The sequence below is a fragment of the Oryx dammah genome, unplaced genomic scaffold (genome assembly GCF_014754425.2).
Source record: "Oryx dammah isolate SB20612 unplaced genomic scaffold, SCBI_Odam_1.1 HiC_scaffold_26, whole genome shotgun sequence".
Taxonomy (NCBI): Eukaryota; Metazoa; Chordata; class Mammalia; order Artiodactyla; family Bovidae; genus Oryx; species Oryx dammah.
In genome coordinates, this window is record NW_024070210.1 from 49,643,671 (window position 1) to 49,668,983 (window position 25,313).

Genomic DNA, 25,313 nt, shown 5'->3' on the forward strand with positions numbered 1-25,313 from the left:
TCTGTCTTGACTTTGCCAGAAAAATCGAGTTGAGCAGCAACTTCACGAGCATTTGCAAGATGCAATGTCCTTCTTAAAGGATGTCTGTGAGGTACTATTTCTTTTAGATGGTGCCTTTTTTTGTGTTTCAATTAATTATACTTCCTATTATCCATTTAAAATCTTCAAGCCTGTGCAGACTCCAGAGTCTTTTAAAATCAAACAATGACTATTTTTGTTTTTGTAACAATATGTAAGAATAGGCCTTTGTTCTCATATATTGTTCAGTATGATTCCTTTTAAAAGAGCTCTACTGGCATGTGCTTTTGGTTTTTTAGATTCTAATATGTTTGTGTATGGGGCATGTGTATATCCACAGACAGATACCATCATTTCATCAGTTTTGTGAAAAGAGCACATTTGGATGTGGTCACCATTTCAGATAGGTATTAAATATTCACTTAAAACAAAATTACAACTTAAATCTGATGGATTTGAGGACCCTTCCCCAAGTTGCCCTCGTTTTGATGTTAAAATACAGGTTAACTTTTTATCAATGATAATTGAATGCCAGATACTGTAGAGTAGCCTTCAGCTTTTGTAGACGCTAAAAGAAATAACCTCATGCTAGATTGATAAATAGATTTTTATGAAGCAGTGATTTGCTTCTGAAGCTTTGGTAATTTAGCATAGTTTACAAATATCCTTTCTTTGATCGTTTATTTATAGTACAGGTAGTTTCTTTAGAAGCTACTTGATGTTGCATATTCACTTGCTGTCTTCTCTATATCCCAAAGTAGAAATCATAGCAATTTAATGCATGCAACAGATAAAAGCAGTAACCTCCATGTCTTTTTTCAATCCCTACAGCAATCTCGGATGGAGGATCGTTTGGACAGACTGGATGATGCTATCCATGTGCTGAGGAACCATGCCGTGGGACCTTCTACCAGTTTGCCTGCTGGTCACAGTGATATACACAGTTTATTGGGACCATCGCATAATGCACCGATTGGAAGCCTCAATTCAAACTACGGTGGATCAAGCCTTGTTACAAGCAGTCGATCTGCTTCAATGGTAAAATAGTGCTCATGCTTTTTGAAATAACCCCTGAAGCCTAAATGTTTTTCTTGAAATCTTTTAGGGAGAGGGTCCTTCTTTTTATAAACAAGGTAGAGTGGTTTTTAAGAATTTCTTTTACTGTTTTGGACAGGGTCATTGGCTGAGCATTTGACCTTAAAATCCTGCTATGATCATGTGCAAAAAGCAGAAACTTTATACAGAGATCATATTAGCTTAAACTTGAATTTCTTCCCCAGATGTAGAATAATTGATGGAACATTTTTTTGCCTTGAAACAATGCGTCTTAGTTTTCTTAGATGCTCAGTCATGTCCGACTCTTTGCAACCCCATGGTCCGTCCATGGGATTCTCCAGGCAAGAATACTGGAGTGGATAGCCATTGCCTTCTGAAAGTCTTAATAGCAAAAGCAAGAAAGCAAGACTGATTTTCAAGGGTTCTGGTCTAGAAAAACTGTTTAATAAATTTGGAACCAGCCTTCAATAGAATGAACACAATAGTATTTGTACAGGTCCAAATTTAAGTTTTATTCCCAAATGAAGAAAAAAATGTGAGGTAGTTTTGAGAATGGCTATAATTTAAGTGACAATGAAAGGAAACAATTTTAGATTAACTCCTGAAGAGAAAATCATTCAATCCATCTTTTTAAAAGCATGGTAATTCTTTAAAGTAGGGAAAAGTAGCATTCTGCAGCCGTGCACATCGAAAAATCTGTGTTGAATGTCTTACCTTATTTTTTATATAAATTATGTTTTAAAGTAATGAAGCTTTTTTGAACCTGCTATTTAATTGAAACCATGTGTTTGCATGTTTATGTCATGGTTCTTAAGATTCATTGCATGCTGTGAAATATTCTCCTATGAAACAGATTTCTGACTGTAAGCCATGTGATCAAGACTAAAACTCAGCTATCATCGAAATAATTAGGTGCCCCAAATGCTGAAGTCTTGTGTTCTATAAAATAGGATTGGTTCCAGATTGTTACATTCACATGTCAGGGAGCCATTTATATTCATTCTGGAGCTGCTGAAGTAAACATCAAACAAGGCTGCCTGGTTTCCTAAGAACAGTGTTTTCAGCAACATGGGTGACATTAGATGCCTGCATATCTAAACAACTGTATTTTTGTTTATTAATATCAGAAGATCTTAAAATTTAGGCTTTTTTAAAATTACCTTTTGTTGCTGTTGATAAACTAATAAATGCAAAAACATTTATAAATTACTGAATCCGTAGAAATTTAAGGCAGTATTTTTATCACTATTAGTGATAGTAGCAAAATAATTTTAATATTATAATAAGATAGCATTTGTTGCAAATATAAATTATTACTTTGCTGAAATACCATCTATTCTTATTCAGAAGAAGAACTTGCAAATCAGTATCTTGGAATCCTAAGTTTGTCTCAGTTCCAATATATGCAATTCTTAGTCCTCACTTCTTAATCATTTTTAATTCTTCATTGTTAATAGCTCACTGCTCCTACTCCAATTTATCTGCTATAATATTTGATGTATCTCTGCTGCTGCTAAGTCGCTTCAGTCGTGTCCAACTCTGTGCGACCCCAGAGACGGCAGCCCGCCAGGCTCCCCCGTCCCTGGGATTCTCCAGGCAAGAACACTGGAGTGGGTTTCCATTTCCTTCTCCAATGCATGAAAGTGAAAGTGAAGTCTCTCAGTCCTGTCCGACTCTTAGCGACACCATGGACTGCAGCCTACCAGCTATATCTCTGGATCCTCTTAAATAAATATAGAGTTTGTATGAAATGGAACTTCTGTCTTTGGGAGGTTGTTTTTATCAACTTTGGATACAAGTTGGAAAAGAAATTTTTCAAAATCCGTTCTTCCAAAGCCATATAAAAACCTAGTACACTTTAAAAGGACTTGTAGAAGGGAAAATTGTTTCATTAGATATTGCCCTGAAACTTGTAATTAAGAAAGTAGCTTCCATTATATCCACTAGGAATATGCTGCCTGTTTCAGAGTTGCCAGAGATATTCTTTAAAAAGGAAAAAAACTGAAGGTAATCCAGAAAAAAAAAGAGTTCTGAAACATGAGGTGAGTCTAGCATAGTCTGAGAAGCAGCACCAGTGCTGCAGCAACTTAGTTGCTTAGTTTATCTATCAAGGTCTTCTTTCAGTTTTTATAACCTTCTTAGAGGACACAGAGCTGGGGAAAATCTGCCAGGATCTGCTATATCCACCCCATCCAGATGTAATCGTTAATGAGATGGAGATGCAGATGTTTCTGCCAGGCTTACCCTCAAATATTATTAACTGACAAGACCTGACAGTGTCAAGTGAGTCAGTATTAAATTCCCATCCTTCTGAAATGAACTTCTTAGCTGTGAATACTCATTTCTCAGTTTCAGCAAAAGACCAAAGCCAAAGGATGGAATGAAATTAAAATCACAGTCAGCCAGTGACTGTCCCAGCATATTGTTGAGAAAAATTTATCCTGATGGCTGTTATTCGTGTCTGAGGGCTTCCATCAGTACTACCAAGGAGCCTTGTTTACAGCCTGACAGCTTTTTTCATATTCTGAGAGTGTGTGATTTGGAGAACATACTGTTGTAACTATTGCCAGCCATCTCCAAGAGTTAATCTCCTGCCTGTATGTATCCCACCTTCATGTATTCTAACTGTTCATGACTAAGAAATGTTTTACATTCTGGAAACACTTCTTTTTTGTCTTGCTTAACTTTCTGGTAGTTTATGTATTTTTCCTCTGTATTAACATAAATTAGTATTTGGGGGGCTTCCCTGGTGACCCAGACGGTTAAGAATCTGCCTGTAGTGCAGGAGACCTGGATTCAATCCCTGGGTCAGGAAGATCCCCTGGAGAAGGGAATGGCTACCCACTCCAGTATTCTTGCCTGGAGAATTCCATGGACAGAGGAGCCTGGTGATCTGTAGTCCATGGGGTCACAAAGATAACTTTTCCTCTGTATTAACCTAAGTTAACCCAGGTCTCCCGCATTGCAGGCAGACACTTTAACCTCTGAGCCACCAGGGAAGCCCTAATATTTCTTAGACCCCTAAAAATGGAGGTTTACATGGCCACAATTACAAAGTAACCACAGAAATAGCAGTTTATCACCAATCCTGTATCACCATTTAGAATCTGTAAAGTCAACTTCCCTCAATATTTAATTTTCATCAGTCCATTTATTTTTCTGTAGAGAGTAGAACTAGTCTGCTAAACCTTTCTAGGAACTCCATAGAACATGCAAATAAAATTTTTGATGTAATGGATTATTGTTCTCATGGGCATTTACTAGAGGTCACCATTTTAATTCCAGATTTTGAATATGATGTTACTTTCTCTCCTAGCATTATAGACGAGAAGAGCCAGAAACTTTTTCTCTAAAAGGTCAGATAGTAAATATTTTCAGCTTTGCAGGATATATGCTGTGTATCACAATTACTTAACTCTGGTTCAGTATCATGAAAGCACCCATAGGTGTTACAAAAACAAATGGGTGTGTCTGTGCTTTAGTAAAGCTTTATTTATAGAAAGGGCCTCCTTTATTAGTTTAAAAAAAAAAAAAAAAAGCAGGACCAGATTTGGACCACAGACATACTTTGCCAATCCCTAGTTTAGAACATAAATTAGCTTCCCAATGTAGGAAGTGAGAATTAGCAGGTTTTTTGTTTGTTTTTTCTTTTTCTTGGCACCTATATCTTTTTTCATATTTCATTTCAATCAGTAGTTTGGGAGTTTTGTGAAGTAGTTGAAATATTTGAGGTGAGCCAGAATTCACTGAGAGTGGAAGAAGACGACTTGATGGCAGGATAAAAGTAATACAGAAAGTTCTGCTCTCAGCCTTCAAGTGCTTCCAAGATTACTAGTGGTATGAATTCTACATGGGCAGGCTAACCAAATAGTCTCCTTGATCAAAGAAGTAGCTTTGTTGCTGAGAACCTTTCCTGACATTATTTTCAGTTATAACAAAAGTATGTCAGTAAGATCATCTGCAGCTTATAGTAATGATTTGTAGATACATCTGTCTTTCATAGATGAAATAATTACTATTTTTATTACTACTTTTTTATTTCACACAAAGATAATAAGACTACCACCTGCCAAAAAATATTAATAGGGCTCAATATCAGAAGACCTAACTTTGTTGTTTATTTATTTGTTCATTTATTTATGGCTGTGCTGGGTCTTTGTTGCTGTACGGGCTCTTTCTTCAGTTGCAGCAAGTCTATGTGGGCTTTTTCATTAGTTGTGGAAAGTAGGGGCTACTCTTTGCAGTGTGGGGGCTTCCCATTGTGGTGGCTTCTCTTGTGGAGTACAGGCTCTAGGGTGTGTGGGCTTTAGTACTTGCAGCTCTCAGGCTCCAAAACACAGTACTTGTGGCGAACAGCCTTAGTTGCTCCACGGCATGTGGGATCTTCCTGGATCAGGAATCGAACCTGTGTCCTGTGTTGGCCCGCGGATTCTTTACCACTGAGCCACCAGAGAAGCCCGCTCATTGTTGTTTCTTTGAACTCAACAAACTTGACTAGCACAAAAGGTTAGGATTAAAAGTAATTCCAACCACAGAAATAACATATTTTAGGTATCAATATACACAATAATTAAATTTCCTGAATATTATTATATCAGAAAAAAAAAGCTAGTACGTGGATAATTCCTACTCCTTCTCATATAATTAGTGTAGCCAGTCTGCCCTAGTTTAACATTTCCTCTTACTTTTGAATAGGGTTAACATTTTCATTTACTTAATTTCTTATTCCCTTTCAGTATTTTTGAGTCTCATAGCCTCTTAATCCAAATATGAAATTAAGGCTTTATCAGACACTGTTATTAGAATGTGATGTATCATTTAAAACACAAAATCAGGATTTTTAGAACTACTGAAATGTGAGCACTGTACAGACTATAGTTTTGCTCTCGTTTACTTAGTGTAAGAATAAGCTCTTGGAATAAACTGCTGACTGGAAAAAATAACGTTAATAAGTGGAAAACTGAAAAGGAATGAGACTCATTGATTTCATTTAGGCATCGCAAAGAGGTTTCAGCAATATAAAGTTATTGTACGTCACATCTGTTTATGGCTGTAATATCTAAAATACCAAGGCCCAATGTTATAGCTCTGTAATAGCTCTTTTATCTTTAACACAAAGTACCCAGTTATTGTTCAGACCATGATTTCAACTTCAAACTAAGTTGGATTAGAAGCTTTATATTAATGGAAGTTTGATGCACATCTTTAAAAGTTACTTGTTTATGATACCAGATGAAATTACATCCATGAGATCTTTTGATTTTGTTATAAGTCCTAAGGAAATTTAACTCTGGCGTGTCTCTTTTTTTTGTATTGCTTGAGTTTTTGTTGCTTAAGCTATAGTTAGGAATGTGTGTCTTGTATGAAAGCAAACGATGTTCAATTGTAGAACTTAACAGCTACCTTACATAATGATTTTAAAATATAAATCATATCTGATTTCTAAATCCTAAAGCAATTAAACTATATTTTTCCTTGTTTTAAAAGATTTAAGATTGTTATTAAAGACTAACAGAGTAATATTTTATTCAAGATTTTAAGTACTTTTTGTCACATATCAGAGTAAATTTGGAATCATTTTAGCCATATGTTTGAACAGTATTTAATGTTATTAGTAAAGGTTTATATACAGTAGAAATTGTATGTGTAGGTTTCAGCTAAACTAAAGGAGTTTGGTTTTTAACTGTACTTTACTTTTTCTAACCAATTTTTTCCTAAACAGGCAACTTAAATTTTTTTTTGTTTTCATTAAGAACACATTTTAGTGCTTTTAAAGCATTTTGATGCCATTTTTTTAAACTCAAAATTGTTTAAATGTCAACTTTTAAGCTTGAAAATCAGACAACATATATTTATGGAAATATTATTCAAAAGGAACCATAACAAATAGAATTCTTCCAAGTTTTAGCATAAAACCCTCTTCAGGTAAAACAAAATACATGCAGTACATAAAGATCCTTTAACCAGTCCGTAGATTAATAGTGATTTAAGTTAAATCGCTAGTATTCAGTGAATAGTACAAATTGAGCAAATTATTAGAATAGAATTCAGAATCAGAGAAGAGTTCATGCTGAGTATTTTTCAGTCTGTCCCTTAATTCACAAGACCTCTTATTCATCAACTAATTAAATTTAACATCTTTCCATTGTGGGTGTTGAAGCCATTGGCCAAATTAAATGAAAAGAAGTCCCTTGTCGGATGCTCCTACAAAAATAAGGCCATACATTGATTGTAAAGGTTCAGAATGCAAGATGACATCATTTAATGGAATGGGCCTTTTATTCTGAAATGGAGCTCTTCATAATAATCGAGATTTAGAGCATAGCAGGCCTAGAAGTTTTCGTTCCCCTGCTAGTCCCCCAAGAGAAGCAGCCTGTCAGCTGTATGCTAACGAGATGAACAATTAAACAAGGTCCTATCTGGCTGGCCCCACAGACTCTGAGCTCAGACAAAGAACTGTTTATACACCTGTTGCGTGTGTGGACAGAGCCATTTGAATGCGTAGCTGCAGATTAAAGGGAGGACATGGGACCCAGGGTGAGCATTGGTTAAAGAAAACTGTAAGAACTGTGAAAGTCAAATTCTCCAGAAAAATATATGAGGCCCATTTGCAAGGGGAATCAAGTTACAAACAAAAAGTTCCTGCTAACTTCATTAATATGAAAAACTCCAGACTAAAGTTTTTCCTAGTCTGAGACCATTTTTTAAAGGTTCAATTTTCTCAAGGTTGGTGTGAGAGAATATTTAGTTTGTAGTATTCCATAGAGACAAAGATATTCAGTGGCGTTTTGTATCCCAAAACAAATTGAGTAACCTTTCTGATTTTCCTTCAGGGAAAAGCAAAATCCCTAAGGCTTATTGTTTCGGTAATGATCCTTTGTCTGCCAAGCCTTTCATCAGAAAGGAAGTGATAGAACATTTTTATTAGTTGATATTCAGAAAATCAAAGAATTATTCATACTAATGAAGTAAAAAAAAATAAGAATTTCACAGATGTATCATCACTATACCACTCAGTGAAATCAGTTTGTTCAATGGTATTGTCTTCTGAAGCTCTAAAATAGGTTTCACAGATAAAATACATAGTAAATATACTTATGTTAAAATTTTAAAAGCCTATTTTTTAAAACACTTGGTATGATAGCTCAAAATACTATAGAAGAGCAAAATTAGCACATATTACCAAAGATCATAGGAAGTTTTAAGTCCACATTATAAATACAAACAGAATCTTTTAGCTTTTGCTTTATCCTGCAATGACTTCTTCAGCGAGTCAAAATATTCTAGTAATACATTATTTTTAAAATAAGCTGAGGCTCCTAAGTTCCCAAAGAATTTTTAGCTACGTTTTATATCTATATCATATCTATTTTTATAAAAAAGAATTTTGAACCAACTTTCCCCTCAAACCATGAGTAGTTATAGCTAGCAAGAAAGCAACCTATGTGTTAAGAATAAACATGACTAGGATTCCCTAGAGATAGGATATCATAAACTTTTTAAAAAATGATTTCCTCTCTTGAAAGTAATTTTCACAGTCTACTTCACTTGTTGTTAAGTTTAGTTCTTCAGATTTTTCTCAAGATTTTTTTATTGGGGGTGTGTTGAAGTTCAGTGTAGAAGTAAAGGTTAGGGGATAAGGAAAGATTTCTTAAGTGGTAAGGGTGTAGAAGGCTACTTTCATTTCTGTGGTCCCTTCCCAGCTTTAAGATTTTGTGATTCTAATGAGTGATGAATTTGTGTGGTTTAGAAAAAGGATATAGTCAATGCTTGATCATCCAGGGGAGTAGTGACACACCTAATCTTCAAATAATTTTAAAAGTAGCTGTGGAATACATTAAATGATTTTTGTTGTTGTTGTTGTTTAACTACATTAAAGGTAAGAATAAAGGCAGAGGACAGACATTTCTTCAAAAGTAAGGTGGAAGACCTGGTATGTTCTAATCAGATCTACTACCAATAGCCTGCATTGCCTGAAACTTTTGTTTCTTTTGTTTGGCTCACAGGAAACCAAAGGATAAACTTGCATAGGGGTATTTATATTAGGGTAAAATCCATACAAACTCATGAAAGATAAAAGCTATATTAATTACTCAAGAGGGATTCAAAGCATGGTGTTTTACTGGGATTGAAGGATTTGTTGAAAAACAGTGGTTCTCATGTATAACTCCAGGCAATAAATCTATTTAATTAAAGGCTTAATCTTCTAGTTGACTCGTCTGCTATTGTTCTAATAAAAAGCTTCATTTGAAACAGTTTTTCTAAAAATACTGCATAGCTAAAATTGCATGCCATACCTTCTCAGTTTAAGTTAACTGACTTGTCTAAATCTGATTAAAACAGAATAAAAATATATGGCAGGCAACTTTGGTTCCTGGAAATGTAGAACTTCTAAGTTATTTTAATTTTGTATTGCTTTTGCTGCTCTTTTAATTTGTTTTGAGAAGAAATACAAATTCATGGATACTTTAACGTATTTAAGTAGTATGTAGAATAGCTTTTCAGATTGGCTGATACAGAATAGAGCTTATAATATGCTGTGCTCTCGCAAAGAGTCGGGCATGGCTGAATGACTAAGCACAGCACAGCACATAGCATATAGAGTGCTTTGTCTCTGTTAGCTCATTTGCTTCTCACCGCAACCTTCTGTGGAATATAAACTTTGAAAGTTAAAAATTTTTTTAATATTTTTTAAAAAATATTTTTGCTCAGAAACAGTGCTACTACTATCAAGTCTTTCTTTTACAGTTCAAAAACCAGAAAAGTGACATCCAAAAACAATTGCTAAATTTAGATAAGTGATACTGTTTTCTCTATTAAACCCAGTGAAAGAATTTGAACAGTTACTGCCCCATGAACTTTTCTGTTTGTTTGTTTACTTTAGGTTGGAACTCATCGAGAAGACTCTGTCAGTCTCAATGGCAATCATTCAGTCCTATCTAGTACGGTCACTGCTTCAAGCACAGACTTGAACCATAAAACACAGGAAAATTATAGAGGTAACTGTATTGTTGGTTTTCAGCAGTAGTGCAGACAGAGGTATCATTTGGAGCTCTGTCACCTTTTTCATAGTCAAATTGACATCTGTTAATCAAAAGTCATCTTAGGAGAATTCCAAACAATGGTACTACTGCATGAATGTGCAGGGTAGATATTTAGGGTTCAGTACTTTGATCAGTTTAGCTGATCCAATTATAGATGTTTACTGATGGATGGAACCCTGTACAAACTGTTGTTCAGTGTTTACTGGTCATCTTCTTAGCTTCTATTCTTTTTTTTTCCTTTCTCTTTTTTGGCTGCACTGCAAGGCGTGCAGAATCTTAGTTCCCTAACCAGGGATTGAACCCACATCCCCTGCAGTGGAGGCATGGCGTCTTCCATCGCCAGGGAAGACCCTGTCCTATCTCTTTTTAAACCTCTTCCCCTCATGGCTGAGTCTTCATGGTCCCTAGAGGCAGTGAGAAAGATATTTCTGGGTATATTTAGAGTTCTGAATGATAGTAGCTGTTGTAGAGTTCTGAATAATAGTAGCTGTTGCTTAGAAGATTATAATTTATTTGGAGAGACAGATAATTCTTATAAAAAGCAAACTGTGACCAATGTTATAAATAAGTACAAATATATAGATAATAAAAGACCATCAAAGTAAAGTTTTCCCAATTATATTTAACCATGATACCTGTTTTATTGTGTTTGTCCAGGAAAATGTTAAAGCTTATTTCCTTTACCTTGGCAGCATCTTAAAAGTTGGTTTCTAAAATGCATCATGTTTCTCATACCTTGTTTAATTTTTAAATGGTACCTGAAAGTGAACATTGGACTCACCATTGGGGTCAAGCTTGTTTGTTTGTTTGTTTTAAATACAGATGCTTTAGAAAGCAATTTTTTCTAAAGTTTGTGGACATGCTCTTTGCAACTCTGAATAGCTTACGCTTTTACCTCTTCAGATTTCCATCATAGCTCTAAAACAACTAAGGATGTTTGCCATCAAGAAAGTTTTTTACTGTCTTAATTCTAATTCACAAATGAGTCTGGACATTTATTTTGTTCTTTGCCTCTTTGTTAGGTGGCTTGCAAAGTCAGTCTGGAACTGTTGTTCCAACAGAAATCAAGACTGAAAATAAAGAGAAAGATGAAAACCTTCATGAACCTCCTTCATCAGATGACATGAAATCAGATGATGAATCCTCCCAAAAAGATATCAAAGTTTCATCTAGAGGCAGAACAAGGTATTTGTTACCATCCAGGTCATATTTCACTTACTTGCCATGGGTGAAAAGTGTCAGCTGTGTTCTAGATACTGTGTTGGGACTTTTATGTCTGTCATCTCATTTAATCCTCACAGCATCCCTCAACAGGAGACACATGAAGTGGATTCTAAGTTTGTTTTCCATGTTTCCAACAATATTTTAGGGTCTGCATATAAAAAAGAATTACTTTTCTCCCCTCAGTGCTTATAGTCTGTATGACAGTTAGAGAACAAAATAGCTAAAACAAGTTGAATTGTACAAGTATAGGTAGATGCAATCTGTCAATAATTATTTGAATATATTATTTTAAGTATATTATTATTATATATTAATATATAATAAATTATATATTATTAATTAAGTATATTATTTTAAGTTAAGACCTCTTCTATGATTTAAACCTGGGGCTGGCAAACTATAGCCCATGGGCCAAATCTAGTTTTTTGCCTGTTTTTATAAATAAAGTTTTATTGGAACACCGCATGCACCATTCATTTACATATTGTCTGTGGCTGTTCTCATAGTGCAGTGGCAGATTTGAGTAGATCTGAGTTGAAATTATTTACTGCCTGGCTCTTTATAAAAGAAATTTGTGAACTCATGTTTTAAACAACAATTTGAAAAGAGTATGGAAAAGGAAGTACTCCACATGCACTGTTGTTGGACAAGGAGTTCTAGAAACTGGACTTGACGGCTTTGAAATATGGATATTGACACATAATGAGATTAGTTTCAAATGATTTCTAAATTCTTCCATCAGATTTTTCTTTTAGTTCTACATGAAAAGAGATAATTTATTTGTGATACATCCTCCTCCTAGTCTTTTTTTTTTTTTCTGCTGGTGGCTCAGTGGTAGAGAATCCACCTGCCAATGCAGGAGACATAGGTTCAGTCCCTGGGTCAGAAGATTCCCTGGAGGAGGAAATGGCTACCCACTCCAGTATTCTTGCCTGGGAAATCCCATGGACAGAAGAACCTAATGGGCTACAGTCTATGGGGTCACAAAAGAATCGGACACAGCTGAGCACTCATGCACGTGGTACATTCTATTTCTTGATATATATTTATCAGTAATAGGTATATATCATACATATTTATATTTAAAACATTGTTCTTTGGGACTTCCCTCTTGGTTCAGTGGTTAAGAATCTGCCTTCCAGTACAGGGGATATGGGTTTGATCTCTGGTTGGGAAACTAAGATCCCATATGCTGCAAAGCAACTAAGCCCACATGGTGCAACTAAGGCCTAACACAGCCAAATAAATTTAAAAATTTTTTAATTGTTCTTTGTGTGAAAGTATGGTACAAAGGAAATTTCAATAAGTATGCTAGATTAATTAAAAGAACCAGCATAGGGCTTCCCTAGTGGCTCAGCCATAAAGAATCCACCTGTCAATGCCGGAAACATGGGTTCGATGCCTGATCTGGGAAGATCCCACCTGCTGTGGAACAACTAAGCCCATGTGCCAAGAAAAGCCACTGCAATGAGAAGCCCGTGTACTGCAACTAGAGTAGCCTTTGCTTGCCACAGCTATAGAAAAGCCTGCCCAGCAACAAAGACCCAGCACAGCCAGAAAAATTTTTAAATTAATTAAAAACCAAAAATAAAAAAACAGCATGGTCCTTTCTGTTATTCATAAATTTAAAAGTTGTCCTTTTATATTTGATAGTCTCACTATTTTCAATACTTTTAACGTTTCTCTTGGGGAAAATTAAATCTTACAACCTAATACTACCTATTTTTTAAAATAATTCTGTCATTTTAATATGCTTTGTATTCAGTTGTGCAAGGGCATGAAGAAGACAAAACTGGGTCAGGGAATCCCGAGGCCACTCCTTTGAGGCATCTTAATTCTTTCAGTTTCATGATTTAAATAGAACTTTAGGGGAATAATTTATACCTCTCCTCATCATTCATCCTTTCATCATACAGGTCAGCAAACTTCCTATGTGAAGGGCCAGATAGTAAATATTTTAGTCTTTATGGGTCATGCAGTGTCTGTTGCAACTATTGAACATTGCCCCTGTTGCATGAAAGCAGCCAAATACATAACAGATGGGCGTGGCTCTGTCAATAAAATTTTATTTACAAAAACAGGTAGCTGGCTCTCGGGCCAGTTTGCTGAGCTCTGTTATAGGTCATCAGAAATTGAAAATGCCATATAATGGGTTAGCAAGAATTATACTTGATAGTTAATAATAGTAAATTTAAAACATGGCTTTGGACAGAATAAGGCTAACCTGGATTTGAATTATGGCTTCACTACATTTTGTCAAATGACCATGGCAGGTTAGTAAAACTTACTGAGGTTTGGTTCCATCTTAAAGGAAATTTTCTATTTAGGATTCTTGTGGGAATAAACTGAAAATTATACATATAAAGCTCTTTTCATACTGCCTCCCATGCTGTAAATATCAGTAAAGGTACTATAATAATTTATGGTGATGATAATTTTATATACGTGTTCTTGGTTTTCTTCCACGAAGCACTACCTGGATTCTTCTCTCCACTCTACAACTAATTAGCAGTGTAATCCTAGGGAGGTCACTGATGTTGCAGTGGTTCTCAACCCTGCGCCGCAGACTTGTGTAACATTTTAGAAATGCAGGTGCATTTCTCACCCAAGCTCACTGCCCAAGCATCCCCAGCAGCGGGCCCTTTGAAGACTGTAGAAGAACTCCTAAAGATGCTCATGAGTGGCCACATTTGGAAACCTTTGGGCTAGATAATCTGGAAAGGTTCCTTTGAAGTCAACAAGCTAGTGATTCTCTGTTATCAAAAGAATACTTTTGCGTATTTCTTGACAATTAGGAGTAAAAATCTGTTGTCTGCATGTTCTTTATTAAAATACTCAAGGTATTAGAGAAGAGGTGGAACATTGATTCTTTGTGTGCAGATTTTCCACACAAAGAATTCCACTGAGACTCTACCCAGTAATTTAAATTTTCTAGAAGTTATTCCAAAGCATTTTTCTCAGTATTTTTCCAATTAATTAGTCCATTTTCATTACAGAAATTTGAAAATTATAGAAAAGCACACCAAGAAAACACCAAAAAACACTTGAATTAACCGCTGTTTACTTTTCAAGGAATATCTTTTTTCCATAAATACAGTTTAAATTGGAAATAAACTGGATATAAGCTTTATAATTTCAGCTTTTAAATTTAATAATGTATTTTTAACCTTTTCATCTATCATGAGTATTTTCTGCAACATCTCTTTTCTTTTTGTTTTTTTTTGCTTTTAGGCAGCTTTATTGAGGTTTAATTTAAAATACAGTAAACTACATCAATTTTAAGTACACGAATTTTGATCTTTGGCAAATGTATATGGTGATATACATAGATATCATAGATATTAACATATACATAGATATTAATAATGTAGAATATTTCTGCCAGCATAGAAGGTTTCCTCATACCCATTTATAATCAGTCATCTTCTGTCATCCTCTGGCAGACATTGATCTGCTTTCCCTTACATTAGTTTTGTCTTTTCTAGAAGCTCCTGTAAATGGAATCATACAGCGCATGTAGTCTTTTTGCTGCAAAATCTGCAGCTTGGTTTTTAGAGGCTGTATCAATTCAGTTCAGTTCAGTTGCTCAGTTGTGTCTGACTCTTTGCAACCCCATGAACCGCAGCATGCCAGGCCTCCCTGTCCATCACCAACTCCTGGCGTTTACCCAAACTCATGTCCATTGAGTTGGTGATGCCATCCAACCATTTCATCCTCTGTCATCCCCTTCTCCTCCTACCCTCAATCTTTCCCAGCATCAGGGTCTTTTCAAATGAGTCATCTCTTCACATCAGGTGGCCAAATACTGGAGTTTCAGCTTCAACATCAGTCCTTCCAATGAACACCCAGGACTGATCTCCTTTAGGATGGACTGGTTGGATCTCCTTGCAGTCCAAGGATCTCTCAAGAGTCTTCTCCAACACCACAGTTCAAAAGCATCAATTCTTTGGCACTCAGCTTTCTTTATAGTCCAACTCTCATATCCATACATGGCTACTGGAAAAACCATAGCCTTGACTAGACAGACCTTTGCTGACAAAGTAATGTCTCTACTTTTTAATATGCTGTCTAGGTTAGTCATAACTTTCCTTCCAAGGAGTAAGGGTCTTTTAATTTCATGGCTGCAGTCACCATCTGCACTGATTTTTGGAGCCCAAAAAATTAAAGTCAGCCACTGTTTCCACTGTTTCCCCATCTGTTTGCCATGAAGTGATGAGACCGGATGCCATGATCTTAGTTTTCTGAATGTTGAGCTTTAAGCCAACTTTTTCACTCTCCTCTTTCACCTTCATTAAGAGGCTCTTTAGTTCTTCTTCCCTTTCTGCCATAAGGGTGGTGTCATCTGCATATCTGAGGTTATTGATATTTCTCCTGGCAATCTTGATTCCAGCTTGTGCTTCTTCCAGTCCAGTGTTTCTCATGGTGTACTCTGCATATAAGTTAAACAAGCAGAGTGACAGTATACAGCCTTGACGTACTCCTTTTCCTATTTGGAACCAGTCTGTTGTTCCATGTCCAGTTCTAACTGTTGCTTCCTGACCTGCATACAGGTTTCTCAAGAGGCAGGTCAGGTGGTCTGGTATTCCCATCTCTCAGAATTTTCCACAGTTGATTGTGATCCACACAGTCAAAGGCTTTGGCATAGTCAAGAAAGCAGAAATAGATGTTTTTCTGAAACTCCCTTGCTTTTTCGATGATCCAGCTGATGTTGGCAGTTTGATCTCTGGTTCCTCTGCCTTTTCTAAAACCAGCTTGAACATCTGGAAGTTCACGGTTCACGTAATGCTAAAGCCTGGCTTGGAGAATTTTGAGCATTACTCTACTAACGTGTGAGATGAGTGCAATTGTGTGGTAGTTTGAGCATTCTTTGGCATTGGAATGAAAACCTCTTCCAGTCCTGTGGTTACTGCTGAGTTTTCCAAATTTGCTGATGTATTGAGTGCAGCACTTTCATAGCATCATCTTTTAGGAGTTGTAGTGATGCTTCCTAAGGCCCACATGACTTCACATTCCAGGATGTCTGGCTCTATTTGAGTGATCACACCATCATGATTATCTGGGTCGTGAAGATCTTTTTTGTACAGTTCTTCTGTGTATTCTTGCCACCTCTTCTTAATATCTTCTGCTTCTGTTAGGCCCATACCATTTCTGTCCTTTATTGAGCCCATCTTCGCATGAAATGCTCCCTTGCTATCTCTAATTTTCTTGAAGAAATCTCTTAGTCTTTCCCATTCTATTGTTTTCCTCTATTTCTTTGCACTAATCGCTGAGGAAGGCTTTCTTATCTCTCTTTGCTATTCTTTGGAACTCTGCATTCCAAAGGGTATATCTTTTCTTTTCTCCTTTGCTTTTCACTTCCCTTCTTTGTATAGCTATTTGTAAGGCCTCCTCGGAAAAGGCTTTGGATTTTTTTTGCCAATTTTTCCTTCAGAAAAAAAATGTTCTAGTTCAACCATGTTTTAAAATCATCACCACTGATGGTAATATTTTTTTCTGGAGCAGAAAGTAGTAATTTTCTGAGATACTTCTTTCATTCCGTATCTTAAGCTTTTCTTCCTCCTCCTCAGTGGACTGGGGGGAAGAACATAAGAACATAAACTATAATACATTACTGTAATAGGACAGTGTTTCTCAGACGTTAATGTACATATAACTCTTGTTAAAATGAAGCTTCTGATTCAGTAGGTTTTCAGTAGAACCTGAGATGTTATATTTTTAACAGTAATGCAACACTGTTTTTACAGTGAAGTAAAAAGTTTTTAAACAATAATGCTGATGCTGCTAATCATATTTGGAAAAGCAGGGTGCTATAATATGTGGTCATTCAAATTATATTTATGAAGTATTTCACTAGTTTGAAGTCTTTATGTAGTAATGTACAGTAAAAATGTATTTAAATGTATGTGTGGTATAATTTCAACTATGTAGCTATATATTTACATCAAGGAAAGATTGAAAATTAATACACATTATTTAAGTGTAGCTGTTACCGTTTGTTAAAATGTATAGGTCATTTTAATTTTTATACTTCATAATTTTGTGCAATTAGTATATCTTACTTTATAGGGAACCTAATGGACATTGTTGTTAACTTTAATTTCCAGCAGTACTAATGAAGATGAGGATTTGAACCCAGAACAGAAGATAGAAAGGGAGAAAGAAAGGCGGATGGCTAACAATGCCAGAGAACGCTTGCGTGTACGAGATATTAATGAGGCATTCAAGGAGCTTGGTCGAATGTGTCAGCTTCATTTAAAGAGTGAAAAACCCCAAACGAAACTCCTTATTCTTCATCAGGCCGTGGCAGTCATCCTTAGTCTAGAACAGCAAGTCAGAGGTAAGTAGGTTCAGCAGAGACATGAACTGTTCTGCCTCTGGTGGGCAGACATTTATGTGTCCACTCGCTCTTCCGCTTGGACAAGTTGTTTATGTGTTCTCCTAGTACTCCTGCCGCCCCATCATCTAGGTCAGGTTTTCCCTGGTTCTCTCACCTATATGTCTCACTATGTTGGTCAATATCTGTAGGTTCACTGCTTCCCACAAACCAGTAGAGAGCAACGCTATGAAACAGTGCAGTGAACAGCCAGCCTGCCTCTCAGCATTAGCATCGTGTGCCTCTTTGTTCTTATTGACTCTGGAATTGCACGCTCTTGAATTTACCTGCCTACACTTGTCCTTGTCCCTGCTCCTTCCTGTCTTCCCTACTTTTCTGTAGTCAGTTTCTTGCCTGCTTTCCCCTGGGGCATCTGTGAGGCCTCCCTGGTTAATAGGATGTTTGGTCCTGGCCTCTCTTCACTTTGCCTCCTATGAATGTCCTTTGTATGCATGTCAGTAAGGTGTCAAGAGTTGCTTCACTGATCCCTCATCAGGAATGCCATGAGCTTCTTGGATGAATGTGTACTGGCTGCCTGTGTGTCCCTAAGGACAAAAATTTGCTTTCCACAGACTTATCCACTGTTGACTCAGACAACTCTCCCAACTGTTATTCTGATGGAATCTTTTTGGCGGGGAGGGTGGGGGCGCGTGGCACATGGCATGCCTTCTAAGTTCTTACTTCCCTAACCAGAAATTGAGCCCAGGCCATGACAGTGAAAAGTCCAGAACCCTAACCACTAACCCACCAGGGAACTCCCTTAATGGACTCTTAAAGAAGCTTTGAAACTTTTTTATTTTAACAAAGTGTTTATTGTGCATCTCCTCTGTCGCAGGCAGCTATGTTCTAGACCATGGGTTATCAATTAATACAAGCTTCCAGCCCTTGAGCACTTCTATCATCAAGCTTGCTTTTTTGCATATATGTATATATCTTCTTATTTGAAGCTACGAATGCCTCATCCTAGGCTTCTTTGCAAAAAATTTATAGATTGTGGCATTTGGTTCCAGAACCCATCGCTAACATCTCTCAGTGAAAGCAACTTTTCTTCCTTATTTATTGGCTATTTATATGATACTTTATTTAAATAAAGTTGGAAAAGAAAAAAGAATAGGAATGGGCAGATGCTTGTTAACTACAACAGGAACTCTCAACACTGATCATAGAAGGAATACTCTTTCTAAGGAAACCAGAGTTAGAGAATTTGAACACGTTTTTGGAAAAACATACACTAGTAATTAATTCATCTATTTTTTTCCTCCAGTGTTTTTAATAAATAAGAAAGATCAATAAGTAACACACCTACCACTAAAACCAGATGCTTGCTCCTGTTGTCTTAAGACTTTTAAAGTATCTGTAGAGTGTAGATGTTAGTGAAACCTGATCTTACGCAATCACTTGTAAGATCTGACCTTGTCTTAATTCCATGCAAGCCCCTACAGTAGAAAACCTTAGTCTGAAAGAGTATCTAGTATCTCGACTTATCCAGCTGCCTGCTAACTTCCTGGTCATTGTTATGGGTACTGACTTTTTCCACACTATTCTGGAAAACTCTATATGAGGAGCCATTGACTGATTAGAATGAATAAAACTTTAGTACATTGAACTGTAACTTCATTAGGGACTGCTTTAATATTAATAAAAGCCTATCTTCCTCCTACCCTTTAACTCTGGACCTCAAAACCCAAAGCACTTATTTTACAGGTTTGTAAAAACCATGAGATCCATGTAAGATTCCTTGGAAAACACTGCTGGCTATCTCAGAGAGTTTTGAAGCCTTCATGTAGCCCATAATGCCTGTTCCTTGTCTACAGAAGCACTGTAGACTTTGGTGAAATTGCTTTCTTTCCCTGCACTTTATCTGCAGCAGTTTTGACTTCTTTTGGTAGTGTGTTCACTTTTGAAAGTCTCTTCATCGCTGCAGGGGCCCCACCCAGTGGCCCCTGGACCCAGCAATTTCTGTAAAGATGTACATGACCTACTTTGGACATCCTCTAGGCTCTCTGAATACCTGCTTTGGAATGGGGTGGTATTCCAAGACCACATCTAGCTATCTACATCCTGTCATCCTTAGACAAGTCGTTACACCAGGAGGGCAACCAGACCTGGGTCTAAGTGCATCCTTAAGAAAAACAGGAAGTGGCTTCCCTTCCAAGCCTCAGATTTTCCCAGAACACTTTTTGGGCATTGGTGCCCCATATATCAGAATCCCATCTGGTCTGTCATTGGCAGTTTAAACCTCTTCATTATCATAACTATAATTTTATCATTACTGTTTTACTAATCCTCAGCAGATTTCACATATTACCTTCAAGTTTGTCCTCTCGGTTTTACTGAAGATTAAATTAGTGGTCAAACGATTCCTCCTCAAACTCTTTCATAGGTCAGCTTGATAAAACTCATTTCTCTTCTTGTGATAATTTAGGGACAGTAGAACTATTAGGATTTTAGTTCCCCAGTCTCTTAGTGAATCTGAAGATGAATAAACTGAGACAGTGATTCTCAAATCTCGCTGGTCTCAGAATCACCTGAGGCTTTTCCTTTTCCCAGACAAATTTCCTACCCTCAGTAGACTTAATTAGTTGCAATGAGATGGTCAAACATAGTAATAAGTGGTCAAAAATATCTATTGATAATGTACCACTGAAATGAATAAAAATGGCATTAACCCACAAGGATAAAGGGGAGATAATAGCAGGTGAGAGAGTAAAAAATATGTGTAAGATAGTAGATAGAGTAGTGGTAACTGACTGACTTAGAAGAAATTAAGTGTAGCAGAGAGGAATACCAACAAGAAGCAGATAGACCATCCCCTGAAAGTCTCTGGACTTTGGAGGTGCTAATTATTGGGGAAAAGTAGAAGTCAGGCATCAGACCCCAAAACAGAAAGATTCATTGGAGCTCGCTGTGTAAGGCTGGATCCCTAAGTCTCCTCTGTACTACATATTACTTTTGCCCTCTCTTCCCTTCTACCATAGAAGTCAGAGGGGTTACTTACTGTAAAAAATGAAATCTGAAAGACTGCAAATCTGGAACATGAAGAAGAACAGGGAATGGGTGAAGCATGAAGCTGAACAGTGAGACCCCTAGCCCTATATTCTGCCTTGTTTCCCTAATGCCAGCAGCAGAGTATACTAATGCTGTCCTCAAGGAAATGGGATAATTCTTTTCCAGAGAAAATAAAATGCTCTAGAGAAAAGACTTCCAGGTTTAGGAATTCCTGAGTAATAATGCCTCACTTTTAGATTACCGTAGAGCAAAGCCCACCAGTTAATGTCTTACTTTATGTTTAAAGGACAACCAAAGATTTAAGAAAAACCAGCATGAAAAAGAGAAATTGAGATCAAACCAAGCAAAAGAGAAACTCAGAAGAAAACAAAAACATGCAAAAAGCATTAGGAAACTTTTTTGAAAACTAAATATCTTCTAAGAGAAAGGTACGCATAAAAGAGAAGCCATGAAAAAGAAATATTCAGGTAATATGATAGCAAAAAAATATAGTAGAGAAGTTAGCTGATAAAGCTGAAAAAATCTCCTAGATAGAGATGAAAAATAGAAGAGAAGAACTAGTAAAATTAGAGAGGATTAATCTAGAAGTCTAGCATCTAACCGATAGGATTTATAGTATAAGAGCAGAAAGGAATGAAGGGGATTATCTTGGTAATAGTACAGGAAATTTATAAGTACTGAAGAATACATGTCTCAAGATTCATAAAATCTAATCTTCAATTAAGAATAATGATTTTAAAAATTACCTCAAGCTAAAGTATATCATTATGAAATTTCAGAGCATCAGAGTTACAAAAGAATATCCTTAAGCTTTTAGAGACAACATTTAAATAGCTCACAGAAAAAGGAACACGAGTCAAAATGTCATCAGAGTTCTGAAGTTGTGCTGGATTCCAGGAGATAGCGGAGCAATACCTCTAAAATTCTGAGGAAAAACCATATACCCAAACCATTTATTAAAATGTAAAGATAAATATATTTCAGATACACAAAGGCTTTAAAATTTTGCCTCCTTTGAACACTTCTGAGAGAGCATCTGGAACATATGCTTAAACCAAGGAAGGACATAATCAGCAAAGCCAAGGGCATAGCACCTGGAAAAGAAAGGATCTACCACATCGGAGTAGCAGAAGAAAACCCAGTAACAAGAACTGCTAGGCCTAGAAAAGAACCAGTCCATACTGAAAATAGAACACTGTTAGGAGAAAGGTTTCCCTGGAGATAAGATAGAATTAATAAATAATTGATGATGTGTTTGAGATTTTAGGAGGAAATGTTGAGAGGCATTTGTTAGATCTATTTGATCATTTTAAGGGGGGAAATTAGCATTATTAACAAATGAAAAGCAAAGCAACTATAAGCTACAGGAAAAATAGTCATATGAACAAAGAAACAATCAATATAAAATTATTGACTTATATGTATGTCCACATAGATATAATGACACCTATTTACCTAATCATGATATTATAAGAAGTACCTATTGAATTAGCCAAAAACTGTGCTATAAACACGTTAAGAAGATGGTATTATAAAAGAGGCAAATTCTCAGCCATCTACCAGAGGGTAAGAGATAGACACCTGATATAATGGGAATGACAATCACTTCTCATGCCCCACAGGGAATGTCTGACCTCTTCTGAAAATTCCATGGACAGAGGAGTCTGGCAGACTACAGTCCATGGGGTCACAAAGAGTCTTCTAAGCTTTACATCAGGCCTTCTTGACTACGTAACATGTTTGCCATGGGCTGCTCACACAGACCAGGAAGTATGAAGCAACAGCACTAGCTTTTGCTTTTTTGAATCAAAGCTCACTTTACTTCACATTTAGTAGAGCTTGTGTGTGTAGTCAGGCAGTCATGTCTGACCCTTTGGGACCCCATGGACTATAGCCTCCCACTCTCCTCTGCCCATGAATTTTCCAGGCAAGGATACTGGAGTGGGTTGCCATTTCCTTCTCCAGGGGATCTTCCTGACCCAGGGATCGAACCCAGGTCTCCTGCATTGCAGGTGGATGCTTTACTGTCTGAGCTACTAGTAGAGCTTACTGTAGCATATTCTCTTGGTTCTTCCATTCCTAAGTGTTGTCTTACTCATTGTAGGAGTCTACAGTATCTTGTCTAACTTGAGTTCTTGGCTCTTGTCCTTTCCTTTCCAGCTATCTTAATCATATCTCCTAGATCAAGTGTGACACAGAGCCATAGTAAAAGAGTGATGTTAGCTAAGAGTGATGTTCCATGGTAAGAAAAATGTGAGAATGTTTCGATTAGGAAATGCTCAAATCCTGTTTGGATTTTACGTGTTAATTTGTGCCCTCTTTTCAGTCTCTCTGGTCATCGTATGAGACTCTTGCCTACACAATACAGGGGATGTGACACCTCCTGAAAGACAAGCTTCTCATTAGTCAGAGGTATACAATCACTTGTTAAGAAAGCAGCTCCTGGTGTTTTTACATAATGATGGACATGCCAATTTCTACTATAAGTTATCCTGATAAATTAAGTACCTTCCTTCTTTCATTGCTTCCCCAGAGTTTTATAGGCTTTGTGTCTTTTCCTAAATTCAGGGGCCTAGATGATGAAGTCTTATCATGTATGAGTAATAGTCCAATAGAGTCAGTAAGTTTACCATATAGTAAAGTCTTTTATCTACTTTTTTAAACTCAGAAGTGAACTATAAATGTATCTTGATATATGCACATTCAAATATGTTTTCACTTTCCCTGAAAGAGGAGATGCATTAAAAAAAAAAAAATGCTATGTTGCATTCAGCTGGGCCATCATTTTAAGAAAATCTAATATGTAAAAAAAAATCACAAATTATACAAAGTATTGTTTCCATTACAGACTAAGTGATCTTTTTATATTATATTCATTAAGATATTTTAATCAGTTTATAAGAGTAGCTGTAGCAACTTTTATACTGTATATTATAAACTGAAACAAAAAACTACACCAGGAGGCATCATGAGTTAAATATCTTGTACTTACAACTCATTTAAAGAAATTATAAAGGAACTGTTGTTCCTAAGTAGGTTTTCATCCAGTGGGTCTTTAGTTCAGTGAATTTTCTTTATTTTATATGGTAATATCCCATACTTTAAGCGCGTTTGAAAATGCCCACATCAGAAGTTCCTTTTGGTCTTCTCTGCTGTCTAATTTATATACAAAGCAGTAAAGGTTTTTATATAACCCTGTCAGTCACAACCCCAACTGTAGAAAGAACATCTCAGTCATCTCGTCCTACATATAAATCAAAGAAGAAAAACAGATATACTCAGGCTACCTCTCTTCCTGGAGGAATTGGCACACTTTCCTATAGAGGAATGGCTGAGGGTGTCTCTTGGTTTATCATTTTCTGAACTGGCAGAATTCTGGATAAAGCACAGATGTCCCTCTCCAGTACATAGAGAGTGTCAGCATTCATAGCAGTTCAGAGTATCATACCTTTGCAGGACATTGAGGAGGTTCAGTAGTCTAATAACAGCACGTGCTACGGTGTTTGGATGAAACAGTAGAAGAACGGCTTTTAGATACTGATGTAGATCAAGTCAAATCCTGGAAAACCAAGTCATAAGAATACACAGTATGGTCAGTAAGAAGTATAAGTTTCAAGGCTTATTTAATGCTGAGGTGTTTTGTGAGCATATCATTGTTGCCTCTGCAGTGTTATTCATTATGGGAATGAAATTACAGAGAGATTGGTAATCCCCACAAAAAGAAAAAATAGCAGCAGTTTGTTCAGTTTAAGACCCAAGAGTCCATGATTCATAACTTGTGACTCTAATGAGAAAATTATTTTTCCTTATTTCAGAGAGGAACCTTAACCCCAAAGCAGCCTGCCTTAAGCGAAGGGAAGAAGAAAAAGTTTCTGCCGTATCGGCAGAGCCACCAACCACACTGCCAGGAACCCATCCTGGGCTTAGTGAAACTACCAACCCTATGGGTCATATGTAAACAGCAGCCAGGTAAGTATGTGTATGAAAAAGTACATGGAAGTCCTCCAGTTCCTCTCAAAGTTGAGTTAGAACCTTTGAGTTCTAACCTTTATATTCTCTGGTGGCACTGGTCATGATAAAGGTCGCATGTAACTTGGAATCCAGCAGCTTATTTTTCTGCTGTATAGTTAGAGAACCCATGCCATTTGGTACCAAATTACTGTTCTCTTTAAAATGTGATACTATGTGTGTGTGTGTTAGTGGCTCAGTCATGTCTAACTCTTTGTAACCCCATGGGCTGTAACCTGCCAGGTCCTCTGTCCATGGAGTTCTCCAGACAAGAATACTGGAGTAGATTGCCATTCTCTTCTCCAGGGGATCTTCCCAAACTGGGGTCTCCTGCATTGCAGGCGGACTCCTTACCATCTGAGCCACCAGGGAAGTATACTTTGATTTATAAAGAATTTGGGACTGTTATGTTCTAGATCACCATGTATACTCCCTCACGTGAATATTATTCTGATCCAAGAAAAAAAACAGTCCTCTGATTTATCTGTCAAATAATACTTTTGCTACCACTGGTGGTCCTCATTCCCCTAACCTAGAAGTACTTGGTGGCATCATCAACCAGTTTTTTTGTTAGCCATCTG

The 25,313-nt window shown here is 36.7% G+C and overlaps 1 protein-coding gene across 7 annotated transcripts in view; it reads left to right on the top strand.

Moving 5' to 3' along the window:
- TCF12 (transcription factor 12) overlaps window positions 1-25,313 on the top strand; it is a 394,295-nt gene that overhangs the window by 364,173 nt on the left and 4,809 nt on the right. For 4 of the 7 annotated variants that reach the window (XM_040226602.1, XM_040226605.1, XM_040226603.1 and 1 more), the window contains 6 exons: window positions 20-91; window positions 850-1,056; window positions 9,959-10,073; window positions 11,141-11,303; window positions 17,447-17,679; window positions 24,540-24,693. In XM_040226602.1, coding sequence (XP_040082536.1) covers window positions 20-91; window positions 850-1,056; window positions 9,959-10,073; window positions 11,141-11,303; window positions 17,447-17,679; window positions 24,540-24,682 — 933 coding nt within the window. In that variant the 3' untranslated portion in view covers window positions 24,683-24,693. The remainder of the gene's footprint in view (window positions 1-19; window positions 92-849; window positions 1,057-9,958; window positions 10,074-11,140; window positions 11,304-17,446; window positions 17,680-24,539; window positions 24,694-25,313) is intronic. The other 3 variants (XM_040226604.1, XM_040226606.1, XM_040226608.1) reach the window with 1 other exon arrangement.